Raw genomic sequence first — 19,339 nt, forward strand, 5'->3', positions numbered from 1 at the left:
CACGTGTAATCCCAGCCACTCAGGTGGGAGAATGGCATCAGGCCAGGAGTTCGAGACCAGCCTGGACAACACAGTGAAACCCCTTCTCTAAAAATAACAATAATAAAAAGTATTTGATTTGTAATGGGAAGACCTAGGTTGAATCCCGGCTTTGTCCTTCACTGGCTGTGATAGGTTTACTGTGAGGATAACAATATGACATGATATACAAGCAAGTGTTTGTACATCTTGTCAACTTGCCACTAGTGATTAGCTGTTTTACAGCTATTGCTATCTGTTATTTCTCTGATATCAAGAGGTGGTCCATATTATTTATTCCTCTTTAGTGCCAAAAAAAAAAAAAAAAAAGCACAGAAACTGGAGTTGCAACTATAAAAACACATGCAGAAAAAAAGCCCCAGAGACCACAGTTCCCAAGGTTTGAGTTTAGCCACCACCCTGCTGGAATCTCACCTACCTAGGCCTCTGGACTTCCACCAGGGCCAGGAAGAGGTGCTGGGAACACACTCAGTTACTAGGACAGTGCCTGGCACACACCCCAGGCAGTCTGTAAATGTTGAGTGATGAAAATGAGTAATGAAAAGCTTGCATACACACTACCTGGGATAAAAAGAATTCTCCTGGGGACCCTCTTCCACCTGCACACCAAGAACTAAGCAGCTTTATAGGAGCAAGGTGAGCAAAACTGAGGCCCCCAGGGGGTGTGAACTTAAGCAGAGCAACAGTCTTAGCTTCTGGAAATAGTGTCAAAGCCAGTCATTAAAACCATCTTCAAACCATTCTTCCAGTAAATGAAAAAGCTGAGTGCAGTCTCCAGCTGTCTCAGATTAAAGCAGAGTGGTGGGGGGAAATGAGAAACAGAGTCAGGGTTTCCAATTACTGCTAACAGGAGGGTGTTCAGAAGGGAGGAAATTAATGAAATCATCAAAAGCCTGCTGATTTTATTTCAAATGAATCAAATCAACTTTAATCTGTCCCTGTTTCAACAGAGACTTCAGCTAGTCAGTGCCTGAGCTACCTGAAAGTTGCCCAGGCTGGATCAGAGGGACTAAGTAACAATTAACCAAGGCTGAAAAATATTTGTTTTGCCCCTTCAGATAGAGGCTGAAAAGACAGGGCCAGCCAGACAATGGTTCTGAGGCAGGCTGTACTAATTCTCTCCAAGCCAGGAGTCTTCTGGCTTGCCAATACAAACACCATCAGGCTCCATTGGGAAATAAAGGCTGAAAACGGGGTCAAACTCAATCTGAAGAACAGCAAATTCCCCTAGGACAGTGAAAACATTCACAGCTACCCTAGACAAAGTGGGCAGAAGACAGAAAGAGGGAGGAAGAGTGGGGAGCTCTGGAGGAACCCCTCACACAGATGGCTTGCATAGGGTCTTTTATGATTGTCTTGTGTATACTTTAACCCCCAAAGCACTCAAAGTACATGCTAGCTCTGCCAGAGTGCTGAGGAGTAAAAATGGGTACAAAGGAAGCAGGGAGGAAGGATGGAAGGGAGGAGAGCAAAGGAAGACAACTGTACCAAGTCAAGAAGAAGGAAGAAAATTAAGAAAAGAAGAGGCAGCTGGATACAACCCCTTATTCCATACATCCAATAAGCATACACACAGGCCTACGATGAGCCACACACTGTGCCAGGCAATGGGGAATATCAAATAACAATTCTGAGCACCCTGGAAACCTGAGCTGATCAGACAGTCTGTGAAGCTGGCAGTGGGGTGAAATGAGCAGGCACAACAGTGATGCTAAGTCATTCTCTTTGCAGGTAGGTGTTATGGCAGCAGCACAAGTGCAGGTGCCAATGACTCCAAAAAGAAAAGTTATTCTCTCCAATTCCTAAACTTGTCTCTAGTTTCACTTTTGGTGAGCCAGTCTCTGGATGGGATTCTGATCAACAGAAGTTCTCGTACACAGAAAAATAAAAAACAGGTAACAAGCCAGCAGAAGTCCCTGACCCTGAGGAGGAAGCTGTCAGGGTAAAGCATTAGAGAACCCAGAGTATCGGAGCACAAAAGGCACCAGAGAGCTAGTCTACACTCACATTACCCTTGAGTAACATGAGGTGCCTTCAGTTACTGTCCATTAGAGGCGGTGCTAGGGCTGATGCCCAGGACCCCAGCTCAGGGTCCCATTCTTCATACCGCAGAGCCCAGACTGAGGAAAGGCATCTGAAACTGCAGACTTTCAGAACTCACTGCTGCCTCAGGGGGCAGAATAGGAAATGAAAGTGACCCAGCCCCCGGGCTCACCAGGTCTGGCTCCTTTCCATAGGGTAGTATGCAAGGACCAGACCAGCCTGGAGAAGAGATACATCTGAAGGCATCCTCCCTTAACCTCTTCTCAGTTTTATAGGTTGGCCCACCTGTAGTAGCCTATTTCTGAGAGGGCCACTTGTCTCCCTAGTGGGTTCAAGATTTCTCCACCCCTCTGTCCTCACCTCAGCAAAATTTGCTCCGAAAAGAGTCAAGACAGGTTTTTTTCAGTCCAAGTATAAATTGGTGGTTCTCAGAGTGTGGTCTTCAGACCAGCAGCAGCTGCTGCTCCATGTCTACCAAGTTCTTCTTTAGAGAACTTTTAAAACCACATCCCAGACCGACTGAACCAGAAACTCTGGGGATGGGACCCAGCAATCTGTATTGAACAAGCCCTCTAGAGGAATCTGATACTAACTCAAATTTGAAACTCACTAGTGCAAATAACCTCCAAGGTCCAGCCTGTTGGTTCTCTCATGAGTATGTGCCTCTTCACTGGCACACCTGAATGACCTCTAGGGTTTCAAACCTGGGAGCCCACACATCTGCCACTGGAGGAAGGAGGAGCTTCCCAACTCAGTATATCCTTCTCCTGCTCCCAGGGTTCAAGACTTTGTGTATGAGAGTACAAAAGGTGAGGATGGAACTGTCCTTTAAGCCTTGACCAGAGGCAGGGAAGCACAAGCTTGGAAAAAGGTCCTGATGACTCTGAATGGCCTCACCTAGTACTATGAACAAAACAGGACCTTTCCACACCAGTTCTAGGCTGGTAAGACCAGCCTTTGGAAGGGACACAGGTGGACCAATGCACCTAGGCTTTTCCTTGACTGAAGAATTGGCCTAAGGCTGATCTGCCCAGATCCCACTCTGCCAAACTGGACTTCAATACTTGGTCTGCAGCAAAACTGGTCTGAGCAGGACACTCAGGTGGGTCTGTGAAGTTTCAACATGAGACCTGCAGAATACACCAAGCACCTGCTGTGGGTCCCCCTGACACTTCCTGGTACACACCAGAGGAGAGAATGTGTTTCCACCGGCATGTGCCAGGCAGTTAGCACTGTGATGCAGAACCTGGCATCTCAAGTACTTCCACCACAGTCTAATAGAACAGAATTAAGAAATCTGCCAGCCCCCTCTCTGCTTCCCTGTTCTTTGCCCCAAAGCTGCTCTTCTTAGCCTTACGCTTCTCCAGCTCCTATCAAGTTTCATTTCCAGCAGGAACTCTGGCTTCTCAGAGGAAAATGAATGACTGACTTCTAGGTCACTCAAAATCCTGACTATGACAGCCTTGTCTGACATGACCAGTTATTCACGAAAAAAAAAATTTGCAATGATCCCTCCTTTCTCTTTTCACCTTCTTTATTCCCAGGAACGAGGCATTATCAGATTTAGAAGGCCAAGCTTTAGATTTAGATTCCACAGGTTTGGGCTTCAAGCTCAAGATGTAGGGGTTTGTTGGAAACTTGTGTTTGATCTTGCATACAAAGGGGGGCTATTAAATGGCAGCCTCCAACCAGGGATGGATGGTGGATTAACCAGTTAGCGTTAACGAAGTGCTCTGAGCAATTCAGAAGAGAGATGCTGACTGAAAAAATAGCATTATAATAATCCTTTCCATTGGAATAGACTTTTATTGTTTACCCAGGACTTTTACATATATTATCTCACTTAATCCTATCATTCACAATCTTAACTATTTCTACAAGGCCAGGGTCTGCGTTACTGGTGACAGATTTTCTGAATGCCAAGGAGAGGAGTCAGTTGAATGGCAAAGCCTCTAAACTGCCTAACAACAAGGTATTGAGAACAACAGCACCAAGAAAGGGTTCCTTTGTTGAAAGCCAGTCTAAGAAACCTGAGACACATCTCTGCTGGAAGTCACAATAGTTCTCTGCACCCTCGAACACATCAAATCACAGACAGTCCTCACCCCAACTTCTCCAATTACCCTAGCCTGATCCAAGATGACAAATCCTGGAATACATCTGAAGGGCCCAGACGCCAGCTGCTCCTCCACTCTTCTCCCTTCCCCAAGCAATTAAGAACCTCTGACACCCTCCAGCCTCCCCATGGAATCTGTGACGCCAGTTAAGACCCACATGGGACCCCACATGGTGCATCAGACTTGCTGAAATAAGGAGCCTTTGTCAGACATGCCTCCTACGAGTTGGCTGAGCTGAGGCCAGGTGACGAGGGTCAAGAAGCATCTCCTGTGGCCTGTCCTGAGTGACCTCTCCCCTCGGACCAGAAGGGCAGCCTCACCTAGCCCATCACTTCCTCTCTCATGGGCAACTAGGTGCCCACTGCTATTCTTCTCATCCCCAATCCTCTCCCACAAGCTGTACCTAAAATTAACATCCTCCTTCCAACCCTCTTTCCTTTCCTGTTTAGACTCATTCAACTTCTTGATTCATTAACTAGTGTTTGTTTTTTCTTTAACTCTTTGATCCCTAGGATACTCCAGGAGAGCTTGTTTCTCTTCCTCCTCCTTCTCTTCCTCCACAATTCTGACAATTCAACCAGGACAGGCACTTGCCTCCACTAGCAGCATCTCAGTCCTCTCTGGGTGCTTCCTCAAACTGTGCTTTTGGTGTGCTCAACCTAAATCCCTGAATTCTCAGGCTAAGGTTAGACTTTTTCTTTTTTGAAACTATAGCTACTGAACACACTCCACCAGAGTGAGAGACCACTCCTTCATCCACAGGGCAAGAAACAAATCAGTTTAGGGAATACAGTATATTGGATTCAAACTTTGGAAGTTTCAACAGTGACATGGGAAGTTCCAAGGAAAGGAAGTGCTGAGATGAACAAAGCAGACACTATACTCTCTTCCTCTCCTCCCTCCAGACTCCCCGCAACAGCAGGCTGTACCTGCCACTGGCAAGTGCCACATTTTAACAACCATGATGATGATAACAGCAACATTTCATCTTCACCACAACCCTATATGGTATGTATGTTATCATCCCAATTTTACAGATATGAAGAACTGAGGGCCGTAGAGTTCAAGAAACTTGGTTAAAATGACACACTACTGGCAGAACTAGGATTCAAACCAGCGTGTCTGGCCCAAGAGACTGCCTTCTTCACCTGACTATGCCACCTTGTTTTCCCCTACCCGTTAACTCCTACTTGCCTTAGATCTCAGTGCAGACTTCTCTCCCTCAGAAAAGCCTTCCATGACCAACTCAAACTGAGTCAGGAGACCCCCTAATGAATATTCCTGTGCAGTGCAGTGACTTCCCTGATTATAGCATGTATCACATGGAATTGTTCTATTTCCAGTAGCTGGCACAGTCTTGGCATTCAGCAGGAGCTCAACGAGTACTGGTGGAATAAATCAGAGTGCTAAACCACAAGCTCTGCATTCCTCCAGTGCAGAGCACAGTTCCTGGCTGCTGCTGCCCTCCTCTCACAGGCTTACTACATATGATTAACTTCTGTCAAGATCCAGCCTAGTACCTCGTCCCCAGAAAGCCCTCTGTGGCATTACACAGCTCCTGCCCACCTTATGTCAACACATACTTGCTAAAGGAGTTAACGGTCATGAAAATATGAAACCCAATCGACCCCACAGCAACCCTACAAACCCAGGGTCGTTAGGGTTTAGAGCAAGTCTATAGCGTTCATGTACCATAATGTACAGAACAAAGGGTTCAAGTTCTCCAAAGCTGCAATTCCCAGAGGTCATAACAAGCTGGCCAATCCCATCAAATCAAAGTCAGTCAAGATTCTAAGAGTTGGAATCCTGCTCCTAGGAAAACCTGTCTGACATCCTCCCAAAGAAAGAACTAATACGAGGAGCTCTTGTTAATTCCATTCAATAAATACACTCAAAGCCCACTCTCCTTCCTCCAGACCCTATTAATTCTAGTGGTAAGAGAGATGGGTGATGTTCCACAGAAGAAGCTGAGTAGGACCTTGAAGGATAAAGAGAAGTATGGGAGGAAACGACAGGAGGTAGAATTCTAGCCACAGGAAGAACAGGGTGAGAATAAGCTTGAAGGTGCTAATGTTTCGAGGAGAAGGAGCTGTCCCTTAGCCTTGATCTTTCGAAGCAGACGTACAGGTAAAGGAAGCTGTGGCTGCAAAGGCAGTAGGTAAGAAAGTGAAGTAAAACTCACCCAAGTGGCACTTCCCGAGCCCCTCTCTAATGTCAGGATATGTTTAGAGCCAGCAAGATTTTCATATACATTCCTCCTTATCTTCACTTCCCACTGGTAATGAAAGCCTGCCTTTCCTCCCTCCTTCAACTAGGCAATTCTTACTCTGCTATAAAGAAATACTTGAGGCCGGGAGTGCTAGCTGTGGTCTGTAATCCCAGCACTTTGGGAGGCCAAGGCAGTTGGATCACAAGGTCAAGAGATTGAGACCATCCTGGGTAACATGGTGAAACTCCGTCTCTATTAAAAATACAAAAATTAGCCAGGCATGGTAGCACACGCCTATAATCCCAGCTACTTGGGGGGTTGAGGCAGGAGAATCATTTAAACCCGGAGGTGGAGGTTGCAGTGAGCCAAGATCGCACCACTGTACTCCAGCCTGGCGACAAAGCGAGACTCTGTCTCAAAAAAGAAAAGAAAAATACTTGAGACTGGGTAATTTATTAAAAAAGATATATCTTTTTTAACTGGCTCACGGTTCTGCAAGCTGTACAGGAAGCATAGTGGCATGTGCTTCTGGGGAGGCCTCAAGAAGCTTTCAATCGTGGTGGAAGGCAAAGGGGGAACAGGCACATCACATGGTGAGAATGAGAACGAAAGGGAGAAAGTGGGGTAGGGAGGGGGTGCCACATATTTTTAAACCACCAGATCTCATGTGAACTCAGAGTGAGAGCTCACCATCAAGGGGATGGCCCAAGCCATTCATGAGGAATCTGCTCCCATGATCCAAATACCTCCCACCAAGCCCCACCTCTAACACTGGCAATTACAATTTGACATGAGATTTGGCAAGGGTATACTTTCTTTCTTTTCCTTTTTTTTTTTTTTTTTTTGAGACAGAGTCTCGCTCTGTTGCCCAGGCTGGAGTGCTGTGGCCGGATCTCAGCTCACTGCAAGCTCCGCCTCCCGGGTTTACGCCATTCTCCTGCCTCAGCCTCCTGAGTAGCTGGGACTACAGGCGCCCGCCACCTCGCCCAGCTAGTTTTTTGTATTTTTTAGTAGAGACGGGGTTTTACCGTGTTAGCCAGGATGGTCTCGATCTCCTGACCTTGTGATCTGCCCGTCTCTGCCTCCCAAAGTGCTGGGATTACAGGCTTGAGCCACCGCGTCTGGCCTCTTTTCCTTTTTTTTGAGACGAATTTTTGCTCTTGTTACCCAGGCTGGAGTGCAGTGGCACGATCTTGGCTCACCGCAACCTCCACCTCCCAGGTTCAAGCGATTCTCTTGCCTCAGCCTCCCAAGTAGTTGGGATTACAGGTGTGCATCACCACACCCGGATGATTTTTGTGTTTTTAGTGGAGACGGGGTTTCACCACATTGGCTGGGCTGGTCTCAAACTCCTGACCTCAAATGATACACCCGCCTCGGCCTCCCATAGTGCTGCTGGGATTACAGGCGTGAGCCACTGCACCCAGCTCGGGACATATTTTCAAACTATATAACTCTTCATCACCTAACAGGATCCACACTGGGTTCAAAATCCTCACCCAAGCTATAAGTTAGCATACTCTGCAATGTACTCTTCTAGGCAGTTGCTTGGGCCCTCTCTTCTCCACAGAAGAGCCCCATCACCTGCATCCCTGAGGCATGAAGACACTTTCACATGCTTCTCCACTTCCTCCTCCAGATGGCTGGGGACTGTGAGGAATCATCACTCAGTGGGGAGCCCCGACACACTGCTACTGCTCACAGATCCCTGGACTTGCTCCTGCTTTCCTCACATGGAGGACAAGCCATGATTCTGGATCGTCCTACGGGGTAAACCCACCTATGGAGTACCTTTCCCACGACGTGTGTGTTGGATCTACTGGGATGATCACTGGCCTGGTTGTAGCAAAGGAGCAATATACAAAAGATTTTGTCTCTGTGTTCAATGAGCTTATATGCAAACACATCCAGAATCAAGAACAAAGAACAAGAATCAAGAACAAAGAGCAAAAACAAAGAAATAAAACTGAAAGCAGTGAGTATAGATATCAAAGCTCAGAGAGGTGTGTGAGAGGTATAAAGCAGATAGCCACACAGCCTCCTGAAGGACTCCAGCTAACTTCATGGGCCGCTAATCATAAACTGTGAGCAACCGCTGGGCGCAGTGGCTCATGCCTGTAATCCCAGCACTTTCGGAGGCTGAGGCAGGCAGATCAAGAGGTCAGGAGATCCAGACCATCCACGCTAACACGGTGAAACCCCATCTCTACTAAAAATACAAAAAAAAAAATTAGCCAGGCATGGAGGCAAGCACCTGTAGTCCCGCCTGTAGTCCCGGCTACTCCAGAGGCTGAGGCAGGAGAATGGTGTGAACCCAGGAGGCAGAGCTTGCAGTAAGCTGAGATCGCACCACTGCACTCCAGCCTGGGTGATATAGCAAGACTCCGTCAAGAAAGGACAGGACAGGACAGGACAGGAAAGAAAAGAAAGAAATCATAAGCAACCATGCATAGTTATCAAGGAGCCTTAGTGGGGCTGCACTGGCTCAAGACTCCACTGGGTCCTTTGCAATCCAGCCTCTGGATCATAATCAGATTAACTGGGAAGAAGAGAAATCCAAGACTTTTCTCCCATCTGCCACCAAACCTCTGTGCCTAGACCGGTGCTCAGGAAACACTGACAGGCTGATCCTCACATCCACTCAGTCACAGTCTAGTGTGCAACAATCCCAATGACATTCTCTGGTGCCTCTTACCATAGCCAGTGTCAACAAGGCTGAACCATCAGAACCCAAGCCAGTGACAATAAACACAAAGGTCCCACCCTCTCCCAAGGAGACATGTGTCTACTACATGGGAAGAATTGATCAAGCCCTTTGTATTTCATAGAGTGTCACTTGTTACTCAGAATAACAAAGGATGAAGCAGAATTATTTTATAGACCTGTTTTTACTTGGTCATAACTTCCTGAAACACATTTTGTGCCCCCTCCCCACAGAAATACCAAAAATACTTTTGTGATTTAAAAAGAATGAAAAAAAAAAAAAAACTTGGCCAAGAAATCTTGAAGAGAATCTGTTTACCTTCCCTGCACTACTTCCCAGAATTTTGGATGACTAAACAATTCTCCTTTAAGAGATTTGGTTACTGGCAAAGCTAATAAGTCAAAGAAGTTAAACAAGAAAAAAATCTCCATCACCGGGGATGCCAATAAATCTAGGTAGAAAGGGGCTCCTAAAAGAAATACCGATATAGCTAAGAAAAGCAAGAGGAGGCAAAAGGACTACCAAATGGGAAAGATATTTCTTATTTTTTAATTATAATGTTATATTCTCCCAGTTGTGTTTTGGAATCATGTAAAATGCAAACTTTCAATCACATCACTGTGCTGATTAAATAAAAAAATGTCTTTAAAAGAACAGAACCTTGGCATTCTCATATTTAATATGTAAGGTTTCAAAAGTGACTCCAAATGTTCCTAACAAATAGTATCCCTGAGGAACATCAGCTCTGAAATACCAACAAGGCAGCCTCCCTGAAGAGAACAAACAGTTCACAGTGAGATCACTTAGCTGATCTCACTCCAGCACCAACATCTCAGAAGGGCATTTACCACTCTTTGCTACTCGTCTTCATGTATGGAAAACCAACATGTGTTACTTGAGAATTTAGGGACTCAGAAAACCTCATGAATTATCAAGGATCTAACTCTACTCAGTAAGCACTGAATTGAATCAAACAGAATCCAAGAGATACGGAAGAAACCGGGAGCACGTTCCAACCCTGAGTCTGCCACCCAAGCAGCTGTGGCGTCATAAAACCAGAAGTGTGGAATGATATCAATTGGTGCTAGGATCTGATCTTCCAATATGGGAATATTTATTTGTGTACCCAGCAATGTTCCAAATGCCTTACATATACTATCTTATTTGATCCCCACTACAATCTTATAAAGTAGACATTATCATCCCCTTTCTGGTGAAACACAGACAGTGAGGTCACAAAAATTATACAAGGCAACAAAAGTAGCAAAGAATACAGGCAGTATTCAACCCAGACAACCTGACTCCAGAGTACATGCTTTTCATCAGACTATGCAGTCATTCCAAAAAACAAGGTGAAGAGTTGAAGCATAATGGTAGCTAGATATAATACTGAGCTATACTCATGACCTCAGTGGCTCCATGAGAGCTGCAGGTGGTATTTATTATTTTGAGGCGTGTACATGAATTGAATTCCCCTCCACCTCATAAGAGACAGCTATGTGAAGAAATCCTAGCGACAATCCTGTTCTAAAAGTTATAGTCAGTCGGGTGCAGTGGCTAATGCCTGTAATCTCAGCACTTTGGGAGGCCAAAGCGGGTGGATCGCTTGAGCCCAGGAGTTCAAGACCAGCCTGGGCAAACCCAGCAAAACCCATCTCTACAAAAAATACTTTTAAAAAAATTAGCCAGGTGTGGTGATGCACGCCTATAGTCCCAGCTACTCAGGCTGAGGCGGTGAGGTGGGAGGATCACTTGAACCCAGGAGGCAGAGGCTGCAGTGAGCTGTGACAGTGCCACTGCACTCCAGCCTGGGCAATCGAGCGAAACCCTGTCTCAGAAAAAAAAAAAGTTAAAGTCACACCTTCATCTTCCAGTGAATTCGGATTTTCATGTGTTAAATTAGCTTAAGATGAGGTCAATGAACAGAGCTGGAAAGAAGTCAGCAGCCAGGGCACTCGTCATTCACATTGCACACGGAAAGGTTGTCTCTAAACATTTCTGTCCCTCTGGGCCCCAAAGCTAAATCGGAGGCAGGCCAAGGTCTCTCCTGATCTGACCTCAGTCCAGGCAGCCAGGCACACCAGCACAGGCCACCTGGAATGGAAGGGCTCCTCACACCCTCTGCAGGCTCCCACTCCCAAGTGATGCACTGGACTCTTCCAGTGGGTAAGAAGCGGTGAGAGGTGTTCATCTGGAAGCCTACCTAGAATCACTGAAGACTCCGAGTGCTAAGCCTAATTGTTTTATTAGCACCCTGTGCCCCTCTTTTGCAGAAAGTCAGGTAGGTAAGAAGAATAACCTCTAAGCTAGCAAGTTAGCAGGGTAGTGGGGTACCATTGCTCAGCAGATGGAATCTGTGTTTAATGAGCGCTTTAACCCGATAGAAACCCAGTTATGTGGACTCTCGGTTTCTTTTATTAGAAAATTACAATGCAAGGGTGGTACCATGTATTGTCAATGTTCTAAACATGGCACAACAATTAGTGTGCAGAGGGTAATTTATCAATGCTTTTTTGTGACACTAGGGATCAACAAGAACTATAATGATCCATCCAGCCTCCCACCACAATCCCTAAGTTTTTTTATAGTCACAGGTAATTACACCACGGAGAGATTACATCACTTCCATCAACAGGGTTTGCAGCTGACAGGAAGATGCTTTGCGGATGTTTTTGGAACTGTTTGCTATGGTCCCTATTGTTCCTTTCCAAGAATAGAACCACCTTGGCAAAACTTGTGCCTAAACTGGAACCAAACAACCAAGAGCCACAGTAGATGAGAACAGAAACAACCACAGAGGGCCGGGTGCGGTGTCTCACGCCTGTAATCCCAGCACTTTGGGAGGCTGAGGCAGGCAGATCACGAGGTCAGGAGATTGAGACCATTCTGGCTAACATGGTGAAACCCCATCTCCACTGAAAAACACAAAAAAATTAGCTGGGTGTGGTGGTGGGCGCCTGTAGTCTCAGCTACTCGGGAAGCTGAGGCAGGAGGATGATGTGAACCTGGGAGGCGGAGCTTGCAGTGAGCCGAGATCGCGCCACTTCACTCCAGCCTGGGCAACGGAGTCAAAAAGAAACAACCACAGAGGGAAACATGGTAACCCAGAGATGACTCCTGTATCCTTTTTATCCATCAGGAGAAAACATGGTCTCTTTCTTCATCCATCAGAATAATTTTCTGGAGGCTGATCTGAGCACTTCAATCAGGAAATACAAAAAACAGGTCTCAGTGAAGCCTGTCACTCAGCACAGGTAGTGGGGCTCCCAGAAAAGACCATGGGCAAGAGTCAGACATACTGAGCACAAATCCCAGTCAGCCTCACCACTTAAAATCATCAGTCCCTGAACAAGTTATAGAACCTCTCTCTGGCTCAGTTTCTCTTTTATTAAATGATTGCACATCTGCCTGGAATGATAACAGAGGCTGACACATAATTGATGTTCTATACACATTAGTTTCCCATTTGTCTTCTCCTCTCAACTCAGTGTACATTATCTCTGACTCCAGGTTCCTTCTGAGATGAGGTGAGCCAGGGCCACCTGCCAACATCTCTCTGCTACAGGCCAAAGTCAAGTCATCTCCCAGAGAACCTAGTTCTCAACATTTTCCATTTTCAACGAAAACTAACTGCCTGGCTTTCTGTCATGTACAAATGCAGATGGCTGTTTTCCTTGCTATTCTAAAATTGTTTTAGGTGATTGTGCGATGTTTAACATGGCCTAACATGTCATGGCAACATTTTAAGGGGAAAAAAATCAGAAACAAGTAAAATACTGACTTTGTTCAGTAAATAAGCTCAGGAAAGAAAGAGAATGCAAACAAAAACTTTTTATGAGTCAGCAAGCCAGTTGGATTGAGATCAAGCTATGCAAATATGAGCTTTCTGAAGGCAGTGGGGATTCCTGAAGTAAATTAATCCCTCCTCACTGGTCAAATTTGATAACTGCTCCAAAAATCTCTTATCCCCAACTCAAACAGTACTTTGCACCTTAAGTTTTGTGTTTCAATGACAGCAAATAATATCATCTGCATAAAAAGTCTACTGTACGTCGTGACTCAACAGTAGGTCACATACCAATTCTGTTGTTGTTATTTGGGACTTACATCACACACTTCATTTTATATGCCAAGAGCCTTCCAATCATTTTTATTAGTCTACACAACATCAACTTAACATTCTTAAGGATTATTGTTTCTGTTTTGCAAAAGACACAAAGAGGTCATGTGATTTGCCTCAGGTCATACAGCAAGTTTCTTAAGACTACAGGTAAAATGAAAGACTTGGGAGACCTGACAAAGGCTGCTACAGAGAAGAGATCTTAATTCTACCTAGTCCAAGAAAGGCAAATTGGGTAGCATGTGCATAGATTTTAATTCTGGTCTATCCACTGCATGGTGTGACTAGGTGTGAAGAATAAGATATGCTTCCTTTTGCCACTCTTAAAAAGGAAACTTTTCAGTAATTCTCCCCCATTTAAAGGAATGGCCAAGTGAAAGCTGGACCCAATGCCTCTCTAACACCTTTTCTGCTATAACTGCAAATCTTGAGCTGTGGATGAGAGAAACCAGTATGGAAACTGAACTTTAAACATGATTTAATTTTACTCCAGAACTCTGAAGTACCTCTTCATACATGATTCTTTCTACCTTAGATTGTGATCAAAACTGTGATACTTGATGAGATGATATAGATTATGATGACTGTGCTATCTACAACCAGAGATGATGCAGACAAATTGTCTCCAGAGGATGCCCACTTATCTATGTCTTGCGGGATTCTCAGAGTCGTGAATGTGCATGTACACACGCATATAGCCAGGGTCTACTACAGCCCACTGGATAGCAAGGCTGTATATTTTACAAGCACCCATTTAAAAACGTCTCTGAGGTGGGTGTTCAGGAGCAGCTATAAGAACAGGTAAGAAATGCAAGAAGAAGGCCAGGCACAGTGGTTCACACCTATAATCCCAGCACTTTGGAAGGTAGAGGGGAGAGGATCACTTCAGCCCAGGAGTTTGAGATCAGCCCAGGCAACATAAAAAAAACATTTTTTTTATTAGCTGGGCATGGTGGTGCACGCCTATGGTCCCAGCTACTCAGGAGGCTGAGGTGGAAGGACTGCTTGAGTCTGGGAGATCAAGGCTGCAGTGAGCTATGATTGTACCACTGCACTCCAGCCTAGCAACAGAGTAAGACCTCATCTCTAAAATAAATAGAGATAAATAAAAAGAAAAAGAAAAAAGAAACACAAGAAGAGGAAAAGAGGCTTTTCCTGAACTAAACTGCATTTCCTCGGCTTCAGAGTATTTGAGATCCTGGTTTCTGGACAAGCCTGCTTGGCACGCTGCTTATGGCAGGCACGGCCATACAGGTGTGCTTTCGGTTTCAGGCCTAGAAAGGGTACCTTCTCCCCCAGAAGCCACTCCAAAGAAAGGGAAAAACATTGGTAGCAACTTGGTACACTGGATCTAAGCAAAGGTGAACCCCTTTCCCCTGCCAGTACACATGTTTTATGGGGGGTAGAAAAGACTTGGAGGTTGGGGTGGCAGGGAGGGAGCATTCTTTGCAGGTGGGGGAGGGGAAAGAAAACAACAGAGCCAACTTTCCCATCCTGGTCTGAGCCCACACTATAAACAGACACATTTTTCCACAGTGGAAAATAATAATCCCTTTATCCAGCCAGTATGGAACCTGATAATTGATTTCGGACCTGGAGTGGGAAGTTGGGAAGGTGTGGGTAGTTGGAAAATGAAGTGGGGAATGGGAGGGATGCAGCCAACAAAAGGGAGGGTAGGAGTAAGTAGAATAGCTTAATGACACTCAAGAGGCTTCAGACACTTAAGGCAGACGTTCTGCCACTAATACCATATGCCAGGGCAGTTTCCTTAGAGGAGCCTTGGAAGAAGCAGGTCACGGTGGTATGCCAGGCACCAGGTTAGGTCTTGGCCCTACCATTAGCTGTGAGACTCTGGGCAGCAAGTGCACAGTTCTCTGAAGCCCAAGGTGGTTCTGACTAGTCCTTCCTTACTTCCTGCTCTAACAGTCATTCCATTCACGTGCATACTTATTGAGCACCATTTGTTCTGGGCTGGGGGAGAACCTCTTTTACAAAGATCTAAATATTCTAAAGCCCCAACATTTTAGGCTTTTCAGACCACATGGTCTTTGTCACAACTACTCAACTCTGCCACTGTAGCATAAAAGCAGCCATAGACAATACATACATGAATAAGCACTGCTGTGTTCCAATAAAACTTTATAGACATTGAAATTTAAGTTTCATATACATTTTTACAAGTCATGAAATATCTTTCTGATTTTTCCAACCATTTAAAAATATAAACAGTTAACTGCAAGGCTCTACAAAAGCAGATGGCAGGTAGGATTTGGCCTGTGGGCCAGTATGCCAACTTCTGCTCTAAAGACACACTGGTGAATAAAAGAGTCACCACACTCTGCGGTTCTGCAACTAGCACTTCTAGAGGCTTCCTCTGGTTTTGGGGTGACCCTAAGAAAGGAGGCTGTGCTTCATTTTGTTGCACATTGGTACAGCCTAGTCTTCTCTTCCTTTGAAACCTCATATAACCTTGATGGCCACATTGTGGGGTCCCAATCATTATGGCCTCCCGGGTTGTGCCAGGAGTTCCTCATAACTAGGGAGAAAAGATTTGGGTTAAGTGTCAGAATGGGGTGGAAGGAAAGGCAAATCTATATGTTGGTAGTGGAGAAGGCTACAATGGAACAAAAAAATCTGTAATTGTTTCTTCCAACAATTCAGGAAAAAAAAAAAAAAAATAAGATTAGCTGATACCGTGCCATTATCTGTTTACGTTGGGTAAGTGGGTGGTGGGAGCTGATAGAGAATGAAAGAAGCAGCACTAAATTGTGGAGGCTCTACAGCCACAATATACCACTCCCCTACTGTCCCCACCAAAGTCCCCTTCCAGGATCTAGTTCTGAGATCCCTCTCCAGGACGCACTGGCCAAGGAAACTGCCATGTATGTGCTTCTAATAAAGTCCAGTAGGAACACCAGTACTGGTGAGTTCAATGATGATTCTGGAGCTCGCAGACACAGAGGTAGGTTGTAGCACACCACCCAGAGGCCTACTGTACACACCCAAATATAGCCTTTCTAAAAGAACATTTTGTGTAGAAGACCACACAAAGACTGCCTAGAAGGGTCTCTGGAGCACTGTTGAAGGCAACAAACACAAAAAGGTTCAACGGGCCGAGCACGTGGCTCATGCCTGTAATCCCAACACTTTGGGAGGCCAAGGTGGGTACGGGTGGGTCACCTGAGGTCAGGAATTCAAGACCAGCCTGGCCAACATGGTGAAACCCCATCTTTACTAAATATTAAAAATATTAGCTGGGTGTGGTGGCACGTGCCTGTAGTCCCAGCTACTCAGGAGGCTGGGGCAGGAGAATCACTGGAAGCCGGGAGGCAGAGGTTGCAGTGAGCCAAGATCGTGCCACTGTACTCCAGCCTGGGCGACAGGGTGAGACTCTGTCTCAAAACAAACAAACAAACAGGCTCAATGGTGCATTTCTAGTCCCTGCTAGGGCCCGTCCAGCTCACCATCTTCAATCGCAAAGTCCTTAGAATCATGAAAGCATTTACTGAGGGTCAAGGAAGTGACTTTAAATGTTATTCCAGGTAGACCCATTCATCTGACAGAAGGAAAAACTGAGCCCCAGGATGGTTAATTCACTTGCCCAAGATCACAACATTTGTAGTGTCAGTGACCGCGTCTTATTTTCACTAAATTGTAATACTTCAACTAATTCTGAGAAAAAGCACAGAATGACGAACGAACAAGAGAGCTAACAACCATTACATACTTATTACCTCAATCTTCACATCCACCCAATGAGGTAGGTACTATTATTATCCCATTCTGCAGCTGAGGAAACAGAGGCTTGCAGCAGTAAAATAACTTGTTCAGAGTCACAGGGCAAGCAAGTAGTGAGAATGAGCACTGAACACAGGCAGTCTGATTCCAAAGTCTGCCCCCTTAACCCGTATATCATGCTCTGAACCCTACACCTTTGTCCTCCTGATGATGATTATGGCTGGGGGGGAGGGGTGACAAGGTTACCACCAGCAGGCTGCCACACATCCCTCCTCCAGCTGACTCATTAGGCCCCAGAAGGACTGGCTCCCTGCTATATTTACCACAGCACAAAAGCCCTCCACCCTCTGCTCTCCCTGAAACTGCCTGCCAGGAGGAGAGTCCTCTGTCCTAGTCTTCGAGAGAAACAATGGTATTAAATATTTTCCCACCCACACACAGAAGGCAGGTCAGGACTTACCGGAAGCAAGTCCGTCTCCAAGCAGGGTGCAAAGGATCACCAGAGGAAGGAACACTCCATGTCCCACGGAGGCCACGGCAAACACTGAGGTGCTCTTTGGTGCTATCCTGCCATGGCACATCTTTTATCCGTCCAAGTTTTTTTAAAAAGAAAAAATTTAAAATCCAGAAGAATCCTAAAGTTGGCCGGGAGCCGATTCACCTGTAACAAACAAACAAGGACATAGATAAACTGAAAACTTCAACCATAAGTTAGTCAAAAGCAGCCACTTTGGTAAGGAAGTCATAATCACACACAAAGTTGAGAGAATTCTAGCAACTGAATCCCTGCTGCCAGGAGAGGCAAGCACAGAAGTGGCTTTTCAACTCCTCCCTGGGGAAACAAGGCCTGCAGCGTGCAGAAGCCAGAAGGTGAGCTCTGTCTCACCTGGATGTCAGTCAGGCACAGCAGGGCTTTCAGAAATTGCCCAGTTCTGCCCCACCGCCTGCCTGGAGGCTCCAGCAGAGAGGCGGCTATTGACACAGAGCTGCTACACCCAAGTCAGGCTTTGCCTTTGCCACCTGGATTCAGAACAAGTTCAACTAACCAAAAGGAAAAAAAGAGAGAGAGAACACGTGTCGTAAAGAGAGGATACACCGCCTAGAGAAGGAATGCAGCAGTGGGAGCTGAGGGCCCCAGCCTGCTGGCTAAACTGCCAAAGGCTGATGAGCCGGAGGATCTGACTCGACAGCCGTGAATCTCAAAAATTGACTAATTAATCAAGGCTCACCCAACACACCTGTGACTACATTCTGTTGGCTATCCCTGAAAAAGATGGGGTGGGGGGAGGCATGGAGAATGGGCTGTAATTGCTAAATAGTCCTACCACCTACCCACTCTAGTTCAGACAAAGACTTCAGAAAAGTAGGAACCAGTGGGGTGGGCGGGGGGTGGGGGGGGGGAGAGAGAGAGAGAAAGAATGTGTGTGTGTGTGTGTGTGCGTGTTTATCAGAGGTCAAGACTTTAAAGATTATTTTCTATAAGCCTTTAGGGAGGCAACTGGGTTGACAATACATATACATTACAATACATTATGATGTGGGCCTATTATATTTCCGTTAACTTATTTAATTTCATTTGCCAGTTATTTTAGTTTATAACAGGTATTCCATATAATATTATACCTCCTTTTTTAAAGTTACACACACACACACACACCCTTCTCCATTAATAAGGCTTTATATGCACAGATTAGGGAGTCTGCCATCTATAACCCTAATAAAGGATGCCCCGGGACTCTGCCAGGAATACTACCCAGATCTGATTTTGTCTTTTTTTTTTTTTGAGACAGAGTCCTGCTCTGTTGCCCAGGCTAGAGTGCAATGGCATGATCTTGGCTCACTGTAACCTTCACCTCCCAGGTTCAAGTGATTCTCCTGCCTCAGCCTCCCAAGTAGCTGGGATTACAGGTGCCCACCACCATACCCAACTAATTTTTGTATTTTTAGTAGAGATGGGGTTTCCCCATGTTGGCCAGACTGGTCTCAAACTCCTGACCTTAAGTGATCCACCATCTCGGCCTCCCAAAGTGCTGGGATTACAGGTGTGAACCACTGCACCTGGTACGAGATCTGATTTTAATCTGTGTCTGAAGCGTGACTCAGGCCTACTCTCCCCTCCTAAAGAGGGTAACTGAAAACAGCAATGTAAGTTGTCTCTGTCCAAAACAAGACTCTTTGAGAGTTGTCAAAGGTTCAGGAACAGAGCTGGCCACTGATCCTCACCCATTTCCCTCTAATAACTATGACTATAGCAGTCTTCTGTCCCCAGCTTTCACCCAGACTCCAGTTTGAGCCTTTAAAACTGTAGAACAGGCCGGGCGCGGTGGCTCAAGCCTGTAATCCCAGCACTTTGGGAGGCCGAGACGGGC

The 19,339-nt window shown here is 45.8% G+C and overlaps 1 protein-coding gene across 3 annotated transcripts in view; it reads right to left on the reverse strand.

Annotated features, from left to right (window-relative positions):
- Window positions 1-19,339, reverse strand: part of SUSD6 (sushi domain containing 6) — a 103,628-nt gene that overhangs the window by 40,367 nt on the left and 43,922 nt on the right. For all 3 annotated transcript variants that reach the window (XM_023182773.2, XM_023182774.1, XM_023182777.3), the window contains exon 2: window positions 17,431-17,631. In XM_023182773.2, coding sequence (XP_023038541.1) covers window positions 17,431-17,551 — 121 coding nt within the window. In that variant the 5' untranslated portion in view covers window positions 17,552-17,631. The remainder of the gene's footprint in view (window positions 1-17,430; window positions 17,632-19,339) is intronic.

Source organism: Piliocolobus tephrosceles, chromosome 6 (assembly GCF_002776525.5).
Source record: "Piliocolobus tephrosceles isolate RC106 chromosome 6, ASM277652v3, whole genome shotgun sequence".
Classification (NCBI taxonomy): domain Eukaryota; kingdom Metazoa; phylum Chordata; class Mammalia; order Primates; family Cercopithecidae; genus Piliocolobus; species Piliocolobus tephrosceles.